General features: G+C 40.8%; 1 protein-coding gene across 5 annotated transcripts in view; it reads left to right on the forward strand.

Annotated features, from left to right (window-relative positions):
- KCNH5 (potassium voltage-gated channel subfamily H member 5) overlaps positions 1-19,969 on the forward strand; it is a 165,454-nt gene that overhangs the window by 51,141 nt on the left and 94,344 nt on the right. For all 5 annotated transcript variants that reach the window (XR_013952402.1, XR_013952403.1, XM_080596361.1 and 2 more), the window contains exon 7: positions 5,149-5,578. Coding sequence is in view for 3 of the 5 variants with exons in the window: in XM_080596361.1 (XP_080452487.1) it covers positions 5,149-5,578 (430 nt within the window). In the remaining 2 variants the exon portion in view is untranslated. The remainder of the gene's footprint in view (positions 1-5,148; positions 5,579-19,969) is intronic.

The following is a 19,969-nucleotide window of genomic DNA, read 5'->3' on the forward strand; positions in this document are numbered from 1 at the left end:
CGGCCGCAAGGTTGCAGCATTACAGGAGGTGGATTCCACCCCAGGAGGCTGGTTAAAGCTTGGTCACAGTGTGGCTGTGGCTTTTGTGGGTGTACCCGAGCTCAACTTCCATGAAACCATTTTGCTCTTGCATGGAGATAAAGAGCTCAGCCTGGGCTGCAGACTCCTCAGAAGATTCGATCAGGCTTTAATAGCTAGTTTTGCTGAATGCAGGTTGCTATAATTGCTTTGCATCCGGCAACTCTAAGCTTATTAGCTTAAATTTAGCTTAAGGTCTGCGTGTGCTGCGGTCACACCTTTGCAGTGGCGAGATGCCCTAAAACATTTCATAGAAGGGCTCTCATCTCTGGTTCTTGGCCACTCCATAAATTCTTCAAAACTGCAAAGTGTTGAACATCAAAGCATAGTGAAAAGTCTTCCTTTTTTCCTCTGGCCTTTTCTAAGACAGTGTTTTCTGTTAAATGATGTAGTACCAATCCCTGTTTTCAGAGCTGGAAGGATTTCAGTTTTGGAACACATTTAATTTGCAAGTTTCATTTTTTTATGTTGCTGTTTTATATATACCCACAGCTAACAACATATAAATAAAAAATCATGGAGTGAAATCTAATCAAAAAAGTGCCTAGAGTTAAAAACACATTGTTCCCTAATAGGGGGAAAAAATCTATGCATGAATTTACCATTTCAGTGTACTGGGATTTAATTTTGTAGTTTGAGCAGATTTTAGTATATTTAGATGATAGAAACTAATGACTATTTATGCTTTTATTTTACATTTTAAAACATTTATGCAATAATTTCCTACTGCAGAAAAGATTTATTAGATTAACAAGTAACCAGCTGATTAAATCTTTTATATCTTTTACAAAGATGCAGCTCTGCTATGCTGAGAACTTCTCCGTTAGTGTACAGCAGACCCTACTGCTCTGTTTTCTAGTTTAGGAGAACATCTCTAGTACTAATGCTAACTTGAATGATTTCCTGCACTTGTTGACCTGCATTTTCCTTTGGTGACGATGTTCCCTTTATCCTCTTGCATGTCTGACTCATGACCTCTGTATAATGTAACTTTGAAAGCTTTATCCTTCCTATTGCCTGGCTTATCAGGGATTCATTAAGTGCAGGAGAACTCTAGCTCCCTGTTCTTGCTCAAGGTCCAGAAGTCTGTTCCTAGTGCCCGTATTGCAATTCCAGAAAAGGGTTTGCTCATTTTTTGGTTAGAAAAAAAAGTTTAGCCAGAAGCAGCCACACAGCTTAGAGACTTCTTTTATCCTGGAAGACTGGAGTTTGACAATGTGGACATTTAGGATCTGAAATGGTAAGATTCGGGTAACTTTATCAGGAAGGAGTGGGCCCCTCTGCATTTCAAACTGAGTGCTATCCCCACTTGTGCCCCCCACTATCAAACTGAATTTTCTTTCTTAGTATATCAAGAAAATTGAGAAAACAGATTTTGCAAGATGCTTAAGTCAATAAACTTGGGCTTTGTTTAATCATGAATGGATAATCTAATTGCAAAGCTGAACATCCTTTCCCCAAAAGCATCCTTCTGGGTAAACATGACATTGTTCGCTTTCTCTGCAGTGGCTTCAGCTGTCTGCTAAATAGAAGTGGTAGTTTAAAGATGGCTGGTTCACAGCTATTGCTTGTGTCCTCTCCTGATCCAGTGGCTTCAGAAATCACGCGGAAAGTCTCCATTGACTGCAGTGATGTATGACTCACACTTCTGAGTTGATGGTGTGTATTGGATAGGAATTTGGTTTGGGACTTCAGGTTCCAAACTTGACACACAAAAGGGAGTTCTGGAGTTTTCTGGTTTTCCACTTATAAGATTTCTGTGACTGAGATGATTGAAGGGTAAGCTGAATGAATGTCTTCATTTGATTAAGACGTGATCCCATACATTGGCCAAAACCTCAAGGGCCAGGTTTGGATAGTTCATAACATAATGAGATATTCTCAGAGAACACACAGAGCAGCAAATACTGTACGTTATTGGCCCAATTGACTAAATATGGCAATAAAGCAACACGTGCCTCTCTCAGAAGGTTGGATTTTCAGTAGCAAAACCATGCATTACTTAAATGATGCTAGCACCAAACCAGATTACGTGTTCCATTTCAGGTTTCTAATCACCTCTATGTTCCTTGAGTGCTGAGGTTACTTCATTTACCATAGATGTTCACTCTTTATTAGAAGGGTTTCAAAAATATTCACTGTAAAGCATAAATACAGTTAAAAGAAAAATGAAATTAAAGGCAGCCAGTAATCAGATGAATTAAAGAAACTGAGTTTCTTAATAGCTCAGATTTAATTCAAAGCAGTTAGTCTTTAGTATAATTTCAACCAAAGAGAGTGCTGCTAAATCTTGGGAAGAACTTTGTGTATTTAACAGTTGAGGCTTTATTGTCAAGATATAATTTAAGTATAAAGATACCAGCTTACCAGCTTTAGGCACCCGGTATTTAATAGTGCAATGCATCATGTGTTCATTTAGTATGTGTTTAATTGTTCTTTCCTTGATAGTGTTTTATGGAATAGGCTTTTAAAGCTCCCAACATTGTCTTTATATTTTGCAAGATTAGATATGAAATGTGAATGCTCAGTAAGTACATCTCTGATTATTTAGCCATAAAGCAGTGGGTCAGACTGAACAGGCTTTAAGACTTGCAGGACTTCTAAGTAAGTTTTACTCAATTACTTTTTGGAAAAAATATGCTTGAATGTCAGCTGAAATGTTCTCTTTGTTTTATACATAAGATATGACTGTTATCTGTGCTTAGAAAAAAAACACACACCAAAAAAAAACCACAAAAAAAAAGCAAACAGAACTTTCTCCCAGACTTTGAAATAAATGCTGTATTTTTATATTAGTTATACAACTGCTAAACTGCTCATGTAATTTAGGGAGAGAAGATGTAATAAGGATGGAGAACGGAGTGTCAGGTTATAAACTCTCCTGGTCAGGAATTGATTCTTGGCTAGGGTTTGTACAGTAGAAAGTGCAGTGTAAGTAAGCCTTGCCACTGGGTTGAATGTAAACTACTGGGTATAAAAACTCCCAAGTGTAGATTCCAGATCTCTAACTCCTTCCCTACCCATACTCCTGATAATGAGCAGCGTCTCTCTAAGTAAAATGGAAACAATGCTTATCTCCTTGACCAAAACAAGAGGACCTGATCCTACAAAAAAAAACTTATGCCCTTTTTTCTCCCTCTGATTTCCTAGCAAACTTTTGTTAACTTTCAGAATTGGGGTACGTTCACTGAAACACACTGCAAATTAATTTAGTGAAATAGATCATTAAACTACTCTATAGTTGTTTTTTTATTATTATTATTTAATGTAGATACTGTTTCTGACTCATACGGTAGTCTACTGGACCCAATCTGTTGCATAATGAACCCTAAAAGGAACTTCCCAAGTTATTGGACAAGTGGGCCATGCAGAGTAGCTCACAGACACATATCCCAAACCAACTAAGTAGGTATACGTTTAGGTGAAAATAAGAACAATAAATAAGACCCATGTCTTGTGTAAAGGCAAAATACAGAAATCAAAATGGGAAAATTCCACTTCCCTCCATGGTATTAGTCATCATGACAGCTTCAATGCAAATATAGAACTTCAATTTATTAAGGATTTGGGGATCTGAAACAAATTCCAACAGGATTTGAAAAGCATACAAGAACTTTGTTGAACAGATTACATCTAAAAATATCAGATGCATGTTACCCTTCAAGCGTTAGTTGTGAAAAGAAACAGAGGTGCAAAAGTGAGAAATGTTTTTTCTGGTATGGAAAACTCCAGAAACTCCAGTCTTCTACTGTTTGATAATATAATTAGCCAGTGTTTTGACTAGACTGATTTGATAATGATGCATAGAAAAGGGCAATTTAATCTTGGCACAGTAACTAGGAATGTTTGCCTCATTGCTTTCTATGTCTTAATTTCTACTTTAAATTAAATGTCTTAAGCTTCTGAATGTTTTATATTAGAAACCTTCCTTTCCAAAGTTTCTATTTTGAGTCACTAATTAATTTAATGCACAAGTTAGGTATATCATGGGATTGCAATAGATCAGGAACTTATTTTTCTTCTCTTTCTGCATCTATACACTCTATTAAAATACATTGCCAATGGTTTGTGTGCTGAGGAGGACATACATATTTCTTGGTCCCTCTCAGATGTTTCCATTAACTTTTTGATGGTCCCTGTACTTTTATTCCCTAAATATTTGTGCTTCCACTTATTTGTACTTCATTTATCTTGCATGAAAAAAATGCTAAAATACTTGCTTTAGGAAAAAATCTACTATGTCTCTTGATAGGCAAGGAAATTAATTCTATCTGCAAAGGCATGCAGCTTTCTTGCCAGTGCTTTTTGGTCTACATTATGCTCAGTCAGAGAGGTGACGTGCCTACAGATGTTAGGTCCATGCTCAGTCAGTGAGATATAACTGGAAATTTTGTTATTTATAAAGATATTAGCTGTAGTGAAGCACACTATGAGATGGAGACTATTGGACCAGAGGACGTTACCCAGCTATTCTCTGATAGATGAGAAGAGCAGTACGCACATTTCTCTCTTTACCACTTAAAATTATTATCTGAGATTTCAGCTGAGCATTGGATAATGCTGCAGGCTGTTGAAGTAGGTGGACTCTGATCTTGGTTAGAGTGGCAATCCTCTCCTTGGCTTTAATTTTAATATATGGCTGTTGTTTTTTGAGAAGTTTGGAGAAAAACCCACTTGGATGGTGTTCTGTGACTGCTCCTCTACTGCATTTGACCTCTTTGAGGTCAAAGCAGAATTTACCATTTACTTCAAATTGGCAAAGTATCAACGCTCTCCTTTTTGTAACAAGCATGCATGCCATTTCTCACTTCGGATTTCACAGGATTCTTTTGTTGCTTTGAAAGACTGAGCTTGATCTAAGTAATTTATTCACCTATTGAATGCCAAACTTGATTTACCCTGATGAGGCCAAAAGTACTGGAGGGGGAGAACAGTTTGTTCTTATCTGTCATCCGGGATGCTAAAAAATTGTGCAGAAAGGTTTATAGCAGCTGCAGAAATCGCTGCACAGCTTTCTCTGTTAACCACCAGGATATTTCTGATGAATTAATTATTTTTATTCTTTTCTAGGGGATCAGTAGCCTCTTCAGTTCCTTAAAAGTGGTGCGTCTTCTCCGACTTGGTCGAGTTGCCAGGAAGTTGGACCATTATTTGGAATATGGTGCTGCTGTACTGGTACTGTTGGTGTGTGTGTTTGGACTGGTGGCCCATTGGCTAGCCTGCATATGGTACAGCATTGGGGACTATGAAGTTATAGACGAAGTCACTAATACAATCAAAACAGATAGCTGGCTCTACCAGTTGGCACTGAGTATCGGGACACCATATCGATACAACACCACTGGCTCAGGGCAGTGGGAAGGAGGACCCAGTAAAGACTCCTTGTACATATCCTCTCTCTACTTTACCATGACAAGCCTTACAACGATAGGATTTGGAAACATTGCACCAACCACTGACGGAGAGAAGATTTTTTCGGTGGCCATGATGATGGTTGGCTGTAAGTAGAATTTGATTTTATTGCGCTTAAGCCAAAGATAATTGCATAAGCAGTATGATGGTTGAATAGAATACATGTGGTAGCCTTTCTTGACACCCTAGAAAAACTGAAGTACCTGTAAATAATCATGAAATGAACTTGGAATTATCACTGAAAACAGAAGTTGAAACTATGTGCTTGTAGCTTTTAACTTGTTTGAAAGACTAAGTGTAGTAGGTACAAAAGTGTGTCCAATGGTAATTGTATATTGAGTCTAGGGCCTGTTGTGAATTAATTTAGACAAACTCGAACTTACCAGGAAGTAGGATTTGTTAATAAATCATGAGATTAGATTTTGAGAATTTTAACAGCACTTAATGATCTGCCAATTTAATATATTGATACAAATTGGATTTATGTGATGTCTAAGAGCTCTTAAGGTTTATTGATATGATATAGCAATTTAACAAAAATTAGTTATGATTAAAACAATGACTTAATTAAAGATTTGAGAATGGCAAGGTTCACGTGAAACTTACTGCAGTGAGTTGCGCGCCTAAGGATTTCCCCCTTAGTGAATTACCTTTTATGTGTTGGCATTAGTTAGTGGGTGATCATGTACCGTGAGAAGTTTGTCTTCGAGGTGTCCCAGCTCAGGGGGAGTCACTGGATCACAGCCCGCTGCGATCTCAGAAAGCCTAAGGGGCTCTTCGCTCGGGACCATTATTCATGGTACCGTGAGACAGTCGACTATGAATCGGTACATTTCCATCCTGGCTACAATTCAGATATGGCAATACTTGTATTTATATGAACTGTGCCGTTACGGTATCTTCCAGAATGTACAGTTCTGGTACTTCTCAGACTGGGCTATGATCCAGGCCATAAGGTCTGAGGCGTGACCAGGGAGTGCCTGTTCGTACTCACCTGATATGCCTGTTGCCTATTGACAATAGAGGGATGATGTAACTTTAATCTTGAACTGTAGCTGAACTGGAGAAAGAGCTACTTCACCACAGGGCTTCTTCTATATACTTTAAACATGGTTTCTATCACGTTGAAAAGGTCTTGACTGGAATTTCGTTAAAAGTTACAACGCTCAAAATCATGCAGTATGACTGAGTTTTGCTTATAGACTTGAACGGGCTTGGAAGTGCTTGAAGTGGATTCATCCAGTTCTCAAAAAACATTTAGTGATTCCACAGTGACTGTGTACTTTATTGCACTGGTTTGACTTAAAACAAGACGTGTTTTTGTCTCCAGACTGTGGTGACCTTTGTCACCAGCAAGTCTAGAAGTGAAAGAACTCACAAGATGCTATATTGCACCTTTCCCCTGCTTCTTTCTGTTTCTCAGCTCTTCTGAAATAGTCCAAAAATAATAGTGGTAAGGTGTGGGAGAAGAATTTGCAGGGAGCTTTGTGCTGTTTTGTGGGAAAGGAATTCGCAGGTGGCTTCACGCTGTTTCACACGTCCCTAAGTTAGAGATAATGAGGAAAACAGTGGTAGAACCAAAACCTTGAGCAAGGACGAGATAAAGTAAATTGGCTAAAGTGTTAAAGATGAGTTTTGGGCAGTAGCCAATTGATGGCTGGCTCAAGGCGTGTGTCTGAGGGTCTCTAACCAATTGTAAGACAGATTCGGGCACGTGGACAACGTGTGGGGCTAGGGGGAAAGTATATGTAGTGGTGAAAAATGGCAATAAAGGTCCTGCTGTTCAAGAGCCATCGGGAGTCCATGTCGTGCGTGCCTTCAGTAAGGCACATTTCTGATTTCCAGTGCTGCCAAGGTTAGGTGATTGAGAAGCTCTAGAGGTTAACAGAACATATCAAAATATAGAAAAGAATGCTGAAAATGTTAACATTGTTTGGGAAAATTATTTTTCTTTTAAATAAATAATGCTTGGTGTTTTTCTGATGCTTTCTGTTTTCTAAGCTTCATAGGAGTACTTAGCAATTATGTAACAAGAGAGCAAACAAAACCTTTTGAAAATAAGATCTGCATAATCTCTCTAATTATCTCTGCTAACACTCTGAATTCATCTCAGAGAAATACTGAACCATAAAAAGGAAGTTTTCTTGCTAAAGTCTTTCTAGATTTTCAGAAGATTAAAGCTATTTATTTTGCGATTTTTAAATACTTATTTAAAAACAAGGTTGTGGTTTTAGGACTCTGCTTGTGGTGTGGTGCAATGAAATTTGTGCTGAACAGCATCGTTACATGATGGCTTGATGTGCTTCAAAACATTACAAAGTCCATAAAAAAACAAATCCCCAAGCTAGATCATTAACGAGCTATTGCAGCTGGGCTATGGAAAACCTGTAGGTGCTGATTGGTTTTTTGTTGAAGGTGGTTGGTGGTATTCACAGAAGTCTGGGGATTTGGAGAATATGGTGCATTTAGAACATTTAAAATGTGATGATCTCTATTCCTCTGGCTTCTTGGGATACTTCTGTTGCCTTGCAGAGGAGTGTCCCAACAGCAGTGGTAAATGATTTAAGGTGAGGTGAGAGCTATAACATAATAACAATAATGTTGTAGTAATAACAAAATAGTAACATGGCATCAGTAAGCGAAGGGAAACGAAGCTTGTAACCTGCTTTGTATTTGTTCTGTGTTACGTTCTTGTATTTTTTTTGTCTCTGAAGCACATGCCAAAGATGTGGAATAGAATCAGAATCACAGGATAGTTTGGTTTGGAAGGGACCTCACAGCCCATCTAATTCCAGCCCCTGCCATGGGCAGGGACCCCTGCCCCCAGCCCAGGCTGCCCCCAGCCCCATCCAGCCTGGCCTTGGGCACTGCCAGGGATGGGGCAGCCACAGGTCCTCGGGGCAGCCTGTGCCAGGGCCTCACTGCCCTCAGAGTAAATAATGTCTTCCTAATTTCTAATCTAAATCTCTTTCAGTTTAAAAATGTTACTCCTTGCCCTATCCCTCTACCCCCTGACAAAGAGTTCCTCCTCAGCTATCCTGTAGCCCTCTTTAGCTATGGGAAGGCTGCTGTAAGGTCTCCCCGGAGCCTTCTCTTCTCCAGGCTGAACACCCCCAAATCCCTCAGCCTGTTTCCACAGCAGAGGTACTCTAGCCCCTTGATCATCTTTGTGGCCTTCCCCTGGACTTGTTCTTATACTTCCACATCCTTCTTGTGTTGAGGGCCCCTGACCTGAATGCAGTACTTTAGGTGGGGTCTCACAAGAGCAGAGCAGAGGGGGACAATCCCCTCCCTCGCCCTGCTGCCCACGCTGCTTTTGATGCAGCCCAGGACATGGGGGGCTTTCTGGGCTGTAGGGGCACACTGCTGGATTGTGTCGAGCTTCTCATCTCTTCCCAGTCCTTCTCCTCAGGGCTGCTCTCAGTCCATTCTCTGCCCAGCCTGTGTTTGGGTTTGGGATTGCCCTGGCCAAGGTGCAGGATCTTGCATTTGGCCTTGCTGAACCTCATGAGGTTTGCACAGGCCCAGCTCTCAGGCCTGCCCAGGCCCCTCTGGATGGCAGCCCTTCCCACAGCTTGGTGTCACCAGCAAACGTGCTGAGAGTGCACTTGATCCCACATTACATGGCAGTATCAAAGTTGACATTGACAGCAACCAATATTAAAGCCACTGCCTGATTTTAATAGATGTCCGTTGTTACCTGCAAACCTATTAGCCCATGAACATGTCCAGTTTATAAGCAGTACTTGTAAGTCTAGTGGTTGGAAAATCATGAGTAAGCTTATAAACATCTGGGCAAAGTCAAGATTAGAGTCTGAAATTCAAGAAGCAGGGCAAAAGGACAGTTAAGGACTAAACTGAGTTTACTTATTGCACGTTAATTATGCCATCACCATGCTTATTTGGGGCATGCAAGAATGGTACAAGCGGAAGGCACCATTTTTTGCCTGTTGTTGTTGTTTTAGATTATTTGAAAGTGTAAATATACCCAATTGTGATCAAATGGTTGAATCTTTCATAACCATATAAATGAAGGTTTGAAGATTTTCATCATAGTGATATGTATGAATTAACTGCTCCTGAAATATAAAGGAGTTGCTTGGTTGTTTGAATACTAGTTAGGAAATAAGCCACCTTCCAGGTGGATACCATTTTACTTGGAATATTTCTGCAGAGAAATCAGACCTGCAGGATTGTGTAAACATGCTTTGCAGTGCCAGCTGCTGAAAATATGACAGTGTAACACCAAAACAGGGCAGGAAAACACAAGAAATAACTGATGGAAAATGCTATTTCTCAGGCAAAGTGGCCAGTGGGACTGGGAAGAGGATTTGGCCCCACAAAAAGGTGTAAATAAGAATGGAAAATGATTCGAGTTGTTTTCAAAAAAAAAAAAAGGCTTGTTTTTCTTTTGAAACTTCTTTCTTTAATTTTAAAAATTCAGCAAAATTCAATAACAGTTCAGTCAATGAAAAAACACTGGTCCCTGAACTGCTTTTGTAAGCAGCAAGAGACTGAAGCACCTTTGGTAGCTCTTCTGAAGAAGCTTACTAATACCAGTAGTTGATATTGGCAGTGTCTTTCCTAACAGACTCTGCCAAATAAATGTCTAATACTTAGCGCTGGAATCAGAGATAGTAATTCATCACAGTCCCAGCTGCCTACACATGCAAACTTCAGATATGAAAGAAATTCTTTGCTGCGTTGTCAACTAGCAGTGGCTTGTTCTGCACGCCAGAAGTTTCCTATTCACATTGGCAAAGTTATCGGGACTTGGGAGTAGGGTTTGGACAGGTTTGCAAATCCTTCTGGTGGGTAGGGCTGCACACTGGTGTGCTTGTTAAAAAGAGAGAGATTAGGACTCTGTAGCTGCTGATACAGCATTTCACGATGCAGGGCAGTGGTGGGGAAACCTAGATGAATGCGGATGCTTTTCTGTTTGATAGGTATTTTGTCACTTGGTTGTTCGTTGAGGACAGAACCAGGTGGGATATTTAGACTGTGATATATCACCTTGTGTCTTGCAGGAAAGAGGGCTTTGAATAACTTAACCTCATCCTGTGGGGCTTATTTCAGCTTTCTTTTCACCCTACCTTCCATTTCTCGGCATCCAGTGCTATTCAGCAGTATTTTTTCTGTTGCTTTTTGGCACTTTGAAAAGCTAAAAATAAACATAAAGCATCCCATGGAGAGGGTTACTGTTTAAATACCTATTCCGCATTTGTTGCTTAGAGTTGCTGAATATGCATCGAGAATCTGATTTGTAGCTCCTTTTGTGTTGATATAGGTCATTTCATCCCCTCTGCTGCACAGAACAGAAGAAACGGGTAGGTCAGTCAGATCCTTTGAATGGCCAAGGAATCATTTATCATTCAGGAAGGACCTTTATTGTAAAGCTCCCATTAGCTTCTGTCAGCTCACCATCTCTAGGAAGAAAGTCAGTCTCTTCTGTTGCGTTTTGCTCTAGCTTCAGTTCACAGGCAGGCTTTAGGCTTCTGCAACACAGCCATAGATGTAGATGTGAAGCTAACTGTTTTTGTGCCTTTCACAAAAAGGAATATATTGTGGAAGAAGCTAGAAAAAAACCTTTTGGTTCATAGATCATTACTGTCTCATAATACATCACAAAGCACTTCGGTGAGCAAAAGTCTGTAAAAGGTAACAGTGATCTTGGAGAAGGTGGTAATGTGGAAGGATGAAATCTTGGGAGAGGTGAGTTTTTCTGAAGAAACAAATGTGAATGTTTAAACCATAGGAGTCTGTGTACTGCTATATGCCTTCTTCCCTCCTGTGGCTCCAGTGGGAGAAGAGTGGCCAGATTTCCAGCTTGCAACTCCAAAGGTCGCTGTTAAACTTTGCGCTTCGTGTGTAGCCTAGAGCAATGAGTTTGGCCCTGACCATGTGCAACAATATATTGAAATAGCTCTGGAAGACATAGTGCAGATTGCACAGTCAGTCTAGCCCCATAAATGTGGCATTTACATGAGGTTGTTTGTCCAGTTGAGTGTGCCGAACCCCACAGCATATTTCTTCTCAGCAGCAACAGAAATGCAGTGTATTCCACTCTGCAGTGGTTGAAATTCTGTGATGATTCTCTCTGCATGGGAAGGTCAGAACAAGATAACAAAGGCAAAAACATTGATTTGATGAATATTGAATACTTCACTATTTCTCAGGATGTGAAAGTCCCAGAAAAATCTCTTAGTCATTTGTCCATCCCCAGAAGAGCTCAGGAATGGTGCTTTGTTCTTGCTTTAGGGAGACACTGAAATCTATTATATACATAGCTTGCTTTGGCTTCTGTTTACTTTCAGATTTATGTGGGGGTGGTTTGGGGGGAGTTGTTCTTTTTCAATGACTGGTTTTAAATTATGGTGAAGACAGGTTTGTTAATACAAATGGGTTTTGTGTATGAGCAGAAGGATTTGTTATTGTGGTTGTATAGGATACCTTCTCTGGAAAATTGGTCCTTCCTGCCAGCTATTGGAACAATTTCCAGGCAGCTTGTTCCAAAACTTAGTTGCTAATTTCATGGCTTGAAATGCTGACTTCTTGTTTTCATCTTAAAAGTACTCATGATAGCAATTTGCAGGTTGGAAAAGAAAACAGACGCGACTGCTGTAGCTTTGACCCCGAGTTGTTGTTGTTCAGGGGAGGGCTGATGAAGGAGAGCGTGGGTGAGTTCCCCTTGAGACCCTGCTTGGCTCTTTTAATTTTACTAAATGGAGAGAGCAGGACATGCTCATTCCTGTTGAGATCAGGTGCACCTGGGCTTGCAAAACCCTCCCATAGTGAGCAATGGGCGAGTGAAAGGCTGCCGAGTGCTCATGGCATCCCCTTTGCTGTTGCTCAGCTCTTGTTTTGGAGTGGTGACACGGACTGTCAGTCATCTCTCCATTGATTGCCAAAGCCCGATTCATTATTCAAATGGTTTCTTTCATTGTTCAAGTAACATTAGTCAGTTCCCTGCCAATATGTGGCAGTTAGCCATTTGAGTGCTGTTTGTATGAATCACGGAGGTTTATCTAGTAAATTTGTTAAGCAGTGGCTAAACCCACACACTGACACAACAGTGTATAATTGTAGGAAAGCGCTTATCTGGCAGACCTCCAGGCAAAGCAATCCCAAGGGTCCATAGGATTTAATTTTTGATTCTGAGGAAAAATGTATGTGTAAGACAGCACCTTCTAGCAAAAATCATTACCAGTAGCGTGGATGAAATCATATTTTGCACAGCAGAAGATAGTAACGTGAGAAGCCTTTATTTACAGCGGTAGGAATTCATTGTCTTGAGCGTTTGAGTGTAATCCAGCTGTGCTCTAAGGGTGGCCTACAAGAGTCAGTGCTGGGCGAGGGTGTTTCCTTCTCCTTCAGGGATGTGGGACATGGGAGGGACGCAGCCCTGCACCAACCACCCAGGAGCCGCAGGAGGGTTCATCCTTCTTGGAAGTAGAGGACCTGCATTGATATTTGAGCTTGCTCCTTACAGTTTCATAAAATGTGAGCCAGTGAAGGGGAAATGTGTGTTTGAACAACAGCACAGCCCTGCTAGTGAGCTCTAATTGCTTTGACTGCCTACAGATGTAACCCCCAAACCAGAGAATGGTGCAGGATGCTGCCGCAGCAGTGAGGTGGGGTGGCTGGGCCACAGCCTGCACCCCTGGGAGGGATTGCTTGCAGGTTATTGCCGGGGTTGTCTCAGCAAAGTTTTGAGTGTTCTACACAATTTGGACCAGTGAAGCAGCTTCTCACACCTTCATGGTCTTTCACCTTGTACAACCTGCACCTACTACATGGTTTGGCAAAATGGGTCCGTTTCAAGGTTCACTCAGAGGAGGGCACGAGGATGCTTCCAAATGAGGAACTCTTCTGTGGGTGACTGCTTCCCTCCTTTTCCTCTGTACAAGCATGCACCTACCCAGAAAGCTGTAAACTCAAGTGTGCATTAATGACTATGGCTCAAAGACAAGAGTATTTTGTTTAGAGGAGGCGGAGGTTGTCTAGAGGAAACCATCAGTTTCTAATTGGCCTTGTAAGAGACTTGGGGCTAATGGAGGAGGAGGTGTTGATGTGGGGATGGCCTTGCAGTAAAGGAGTGCTTGATCCCACATGGTTTTAAGCAGATGATACTGTGGTGTGTTTGCATCTAATACTATGGTACTAGGAACTCTGTAAAATAAAACATATCAAGTTCCTTGGCAGCAAAGGAGTCCCCTCCCAATTCTTCATTGAGAATGGGTGCCAAAGATTTTCCTCAGAAGGACTGAGTTGGATTATTTCTGTCATCTTCTGGGCAGGTTGGCATTTGGCCTCATCACCTTTATCCCACTGGATGAAATGCCAACAGTAAAGCTGTGCTTCCCCACTACCACTTGTCTTTGAAGTGGGCGTATCTTGATATTTCAGAGCTTGAGGGAAGGTTTTCAAAGGGCTGCAGGTCACCTACAAAACCAGGGGTAAAGCTTTCTGCACAGCTAAGTCAGCAATACCATGTGGACATTGGGTTAAATTCACTTGTCTGCTGTTTCAGATGAGGCAATGAGAAAGGTGATAAATTCTTTAACTTTGGGATCAGAAGAAAGTAAAATTGTTTATCCATGGTTGCACATCAGTGCACAAAGAAGGAAGTGACACGAAGTAAAATTAAGTTGACTTTCAATGGAAATCTACCCTTTTGAGTGCCAGTGAAAAAGCTTTTTGGCATTTTTGGACTGCTGGACCACAGTCCAAACACTATTAGCTCTACAAAGCAAGAATATCAAGGTTTTTGTCTGATCTCTTAATTATTTGCAGTCTCGGTGGTTTCTCACGGCAGGAGCAGGCAGAGGATTTCCAGGCAGGGTAATGGTCTCAGTGCAGCATCCAAACTTGGCAATCTTCCTTTTCTGTAAGCAGCTGCATAGAAAAGGCTTATAGTATAAACGTATCAGTAGCCTATAGGGGGAAAAAAAAGAATAAAAGGGAGGAAAAAAAACCCAACTAACTAGTAAAAGATGTAGCATCACATACTTTTTCATGAAACTTCAATCTAAGAGTTTGGTAGATGCAAAGAGGTAGGCTATGGTAGAAGCAATGAGTTTAATTGACAGAAGCACCATGGGGGGCACAGATGCCTTATTTTGCTTTAACTCTGACATAGCAGTAAGATTTTGAGATATTCAGCTTATGGCAAGACCGTGTCTTATATAAACAGCTTTAAAACTGTAAAACAGCCTTGTTGGGAAGCTTTATGGGAATTTTTGCAAGGTTATATCTAGCACGTGTTTATATAAACTTCACTTTTATTATTATTGGCTTGATGTATTTAAATGAATTTATGGTATCAAGAGAGAAGGGGCAGTGAGTGGGAGAGGTAAGACTGAAGAACTGTTATTTAGTGCTATTGAACTCTGTTATTTAAAATAACTGAAAATTGCTATTAGATAAATTAAATACGTAAATGTGGAAAATCAACCTTTCCACTGTGCTTTTGCTTTCACGTAGTGCAAGTAACCACCTGAGATTGTCTCGGGATTATCAAGTTGTCCCAGGTTACTTATAACATCTGTATTTCTCAGGAAGCAAAAAGTTTTAATTAATCCAACTAGATCAGCAAATACATCCAAATAGATCATAACACAGCACAGCTTTATAGCACGTCATGCCAGAGGGGTAAACAAATCCTAGATAAAAGATAACCCCCAAGGTATTACACCACTTGGACGGAGGAGGCTGAAGAGATTGTGTTTCAGAAAGACAAATGAGTGATCTAGACCTGTGTCCTCACTGAGATCCTTACAAATCTGCAGGGCTTGATTTTGTACTTACAGAGGTGTGGTTGGTGTTCAAAAGGGAGAGCTGCATAAATGCACTCTGCAGTATGTATAAATGCTTCTCTGCAAGGGCTCAGGCCGCTGATCCAAGCAGATCTTGCTCGATTTCAGTGGAGCTCTGCTTCTTGGTGGGCACTGCTTTTCAGTCAGTAAAACAGATGTTTGCAGTTAAATCTCCTTACTATTGGCCTAGCTTGAGTCCTAGTGAACATCTTTGGTTTATCAACCAGAGGGTATAGAAAGTTGTTGGGAAGGGGGGTGGACTGAGGATATAAGTCGTTTTTAGGAAATGTCCCACTATGGAAAAATTGAATCATGCCAGTGAATCAGGCCTTAAAATACAATTATTTTTAATCTCAGTCAAAAGATTTTCTTGCCCAAATTTTCTTGTGTTGAATTTCAGAACTGAAAAAAGGTGATGAAATTTCATGTCCAGAGAGGCTGAAAGAGCTGTTATTTTTTTTTCCTTTTTTTTAACAATAAAAATAAAAAGCCCAGATTTCCGGGAGATTTCATTATTGCACTGCTGCTTGTGGTAATGTAACATGTTTGGTGGTACTAAGCGATGTCAGGTAATTGTATAAAAGATGACAGATACTAGTTGTTGGTTTCTCATTGCTTCATTTCCGTAGTCTGAAGCAGTACGATGTCGTGTTTCTCTCGAAAATACTAAGAGCACTGAGGCTGAGCCAGCGCATCTTTCTTCTTCATTCATCTTTCCTGCAGCTTTTTTTGGCAAGAACCTTGTTAGAATCAGGAAGACTTTTCCCACTGGATGAAGCATACCTGACGTGGGAGTATGACTGCAGGTTCCTCCTTAAAGACGTTTACCCCTTTCACTGTGATTTGGAGGAAGGACAGGATAGCATCCCGAATGGCCCCTCTGCTGTGGGTACCTGCTGTGTGTACTCCTCCCACCCCATGCTGAGTCAAAAAATCCCGCTGTGCTTCAATAGGAATATTTTGGTCACGAATGACTAAAAACAGTTTTCTGCTGGCCAGCAGCCAGCATGGATTTGTCAAGAAGAGTTCAGTTCATGGCAACTTAATATGATTTCTCTTTCTGACAAGATAACTGCCTATTGAATAAGAAGTATCTAGTAGATAAGATGCATCTGAGCATTTTAAGAGGCTTCTGACACTTTTTTGCATGGCAGTCTCATAGTAAACGAGTGAAAGACGATCTCAACACAATCATAGCAAAGTCAACGACAACTGATTGAAAAATCTTTCTCAAAAGTAATCAAGGGCTTCACTGTCAAACCCAGGAGGAATTGCCGGGAATGTCTTTGTCCCATGTGTGATTTTTAATTCAACGTTTTCATTAGCAGAGTTGAGTGGCAGAACAGAGAGGGGTACATCGGGAGAGTTATGGGAAGGGTTGCAAGTGACTTACATGACAGCATCAGAATCCATAATGATCCCAATAAATGGGAGAGGCATCCTGAAAGCAGTAAGGTGAATGTCAGTCAAGGCAAGAGCAATACACCGTGTGTGAGGAGGGCAAATCAAATGCGTAAGCACAGTACAGGGAATAACTGGCTCTGCTGCAGTGAGGCTGGAGAGGATCTTGGAGGATAAGGGCGAAGGAGAGTGATAGGCACCTGCACAGTGAATGTAATGCAGCACTGGGCTACTACCAGTAAATCTTATTCAGGGAAGCATCAGGAGCAGTATAATAGGCAAGCTGAAGAAAGCGTTTATTCTCCTGGGATTAGGGCTGGTGAGGCATCTTTTTGATATGGGGTTTTAAGAAAGCTGTAGGCCATCTGGAGATATAGAGGAGATCAATAAAAATCTGTTACAAGACAGGATCTCAGGGGAACAGTTGAGGGACCTATTTGCTTGGTTTAAGTTGATGGAAGCTGAAGGGGAACACAAAGATTGACTTCTACCATGGAAAGAATGCACTTGAAAGGGAAAAATGGTTGTTCCCTTGTGTTTTCTGGGGGATAATCAGGTCAGTTAGGAAAGAAGGACTAGGTTTGTGAATGGGGCAAAGATTTTCAGTTGTTGGAGATTTCAGACCCTGGCAAAGCCACCACCGGATTTGGTAGACTCCACTTTATTGACAAGTATCTCTCAGGCTTGCCTCAGGCATACTTGCTCATGCCTCAGTATGGCAATTGAACCAGGGCAGTCCCTTGAGGTCCCTCTCAACCAACATCTCTGAGATACTGCAAGGCAAAGCTAGCAAAGCTCATTTTCTCTAAGTAGTTGACCATCTTTTAACATTTATTGAAGCTTCGTGGTCAGTGATGTAGTGGCCACATGTTTGCACTTCACATTCATGCTATATCGCATATTTGAACTATAAAGAATGCGTGCACACACTGGTGTGCAGTTGTCCATGGAAATGCTGTCATCCAAATTATGCAAGGCACTGACACGTGAATGAGGGTGTCCAACACTAAAATGATGTTTTAGTGGATTTTTTTTCCTGAGTACAAGGGCTGTGCATTAGTGTTCATATTCTCTAACGGTTTTGGAAGGTATCATTTTGAGCTGACAAATCTTGATTCAATTATTTTTGGAAGAAGAACCTCTTGTCTGAATCAAGTTTATCTGCAGGAAACAGGAAAATTAATTTCAGTAGAGGAGTTTGACTTTTTCTTGCTTTAAAAGTTTTTGTTACGGAAGCATAGTTTCAGCTAAATGTTCTTGTATGGGTGTTTTCATCAGGGTGCTTTCGTTAAAAAATAAAACGTTGCACTGAAGAAAGAAAATATTAATTTTATATTGGTAATGTTATTTTTCCTCTCCCTTGTCTTTATTTTTTTAAATAAATTCTTACCTATTTTATAAAAACATTCAGTCAGGTCCTCCAGTGCTTTCCTGAACTGGGACCTTAAACACGTGATGTGTTTTAAGTACAGAAATAGTCCCACTGACCTCATTGTTGCTTAATGCGAGCTTACCTTTTAAGTGTTTTTTTGGCCACAAGCCATAATGAAAGGACCATTTCCGGTATTTAACATTTGTGGGTTGAACTTCCAAATCTAGTTGAGAGGGAATTAAGAGCCTAAGTCCTGTCTGAAGGTCACTAGGACTCAAGCCTAAAATTTGTGTAGGTACATTGTAAACTGTCACCATCTATCTCTGCGAGGTCCCACGTATGAAAATTTGTTACGTGACGTGTTAGAATGATCACCTGTTTGGAAGAGCTGGGAGCACTGTCATTTCTTTATACAGTGAAAAGACTGACTTTGCCCTTTTTTCTTGTTTTCTTGACCAGAAACATTTTAAAGCACAAAATCAGATGGATGTTTCCACTCCATTATTTCTGAATAGGAAATTAAGGCACGAAGAAGCTCACTACTGTGATTCATTAATGCAGACATTTCCTGCCCAAATTGATAGCCCACCTTACCAAAAGGAAATGTAACTTTCTAGTTAATCAAACAAAATCTTTCTGCATTAACACTTGGAAGGGGGGAAAAAAAAGCAACAAAGCAAGTCAATAAGGTAAGAAGTGCAGAACAAGCTGTTGGCATCAGTGCCACGTCAGGAAATATTGAAGGAGCTGGAGGATGTGGATGATTAAATGTGGGTGAAGATTGGTCATGCAAGAAAGCTTGTAATTAAGCCTCGTTGTCTGAAGATGAATGAGGGGAAGGAGGACTGAGGAGGAAAACAAGTATATGAGATGCATGTAGCACTCGTGGTATGGTAACAACCCTTGGAGGACTTCGGCCAACCTTGGCCAACGTCCCTTTCCCCATGCATTATGTCATTTTAGCAGAAGAGGTCTGTTTGGTGACGTGCAGGACTGTGCATGTGCTTGAGCATGAGTGACAGTTTGCTGAGGCTTCACTTCTAGCAGGGGCTGAAAGCTGGTCCTGCTGAGAAGTGAAACACAGGTGACCCTCCTGGTGTCCTGTGGGACCTGGTGGCGTTGGTGCCACTGAGCTCTGCATCCCCTTTCTATCCCTAGGGTAGGAACAGTCAGATGCCCATGGTTGCCCTGATGTCAGGGCTGCTTTGCTGACTCTTCTGGGAAGCTGAGGGGTAGCATTTCTGTTAAATGAGATTTTATATGGCTGAGTTAGGGAGATTTATCTGAAGCATTAGTCTTCATTTCAAAATAATACATTTTCGTTGGCAGGACTTCCTTAATATTTTTCAGGGATTGTAGCAGATGCACATTATCTACGCTAGGTTAACAGGCTTTGGAGCAGGATTACAGTTTTAGGAAGCTAGTGACTTCATAGATCCCACAGCCGGCTTTGGCTGTTTTTTGAAATATATATTTATTTTTCCAAGGTTCAGAGTGAGGCCAGTGCTGCAGGTGGATTACATATTCTGTAACCAATATTCCTGGACCAATCCAGGAAAGCATGTACTTAAATTAAGTTTCTGTGTAACCTGTTGGGAAAACAAACACACACAAAAACACAAAGAGGAATATCATAAAGTGTTAATGAATGAGATCCTAAAGTGCTTTGCTAAACTGAGGCCTTAATGATGAATACTGGAGTCTTCCCAAGTAGAACACTCTCTAGCCAGCTTAGGGGAGAAAGATTTAAAACTTCCCCTGCATTATAGACAGAATAGCTAGAGAAGTATTCATATGGTTTAAACATGGATGTGTTTTTGTTTAAACACCTTAAATATGCAACAGAAGCCACTAAAGACTTCTAAATGTTTGGAGTATTGTAGGGAGTGGT

This window comes from Anser brachyrhynchus, assembly GCF_964034855.1.
Source record: "Anser brachyrhynchus genome assembly, chromosome: 5".
NCBI classification, from domain to species: Eukaryota; Metazoa; Chordata; class Aves; order Anseriformes; family Anatidae; genus Anser; species Anser brachyrhynchus.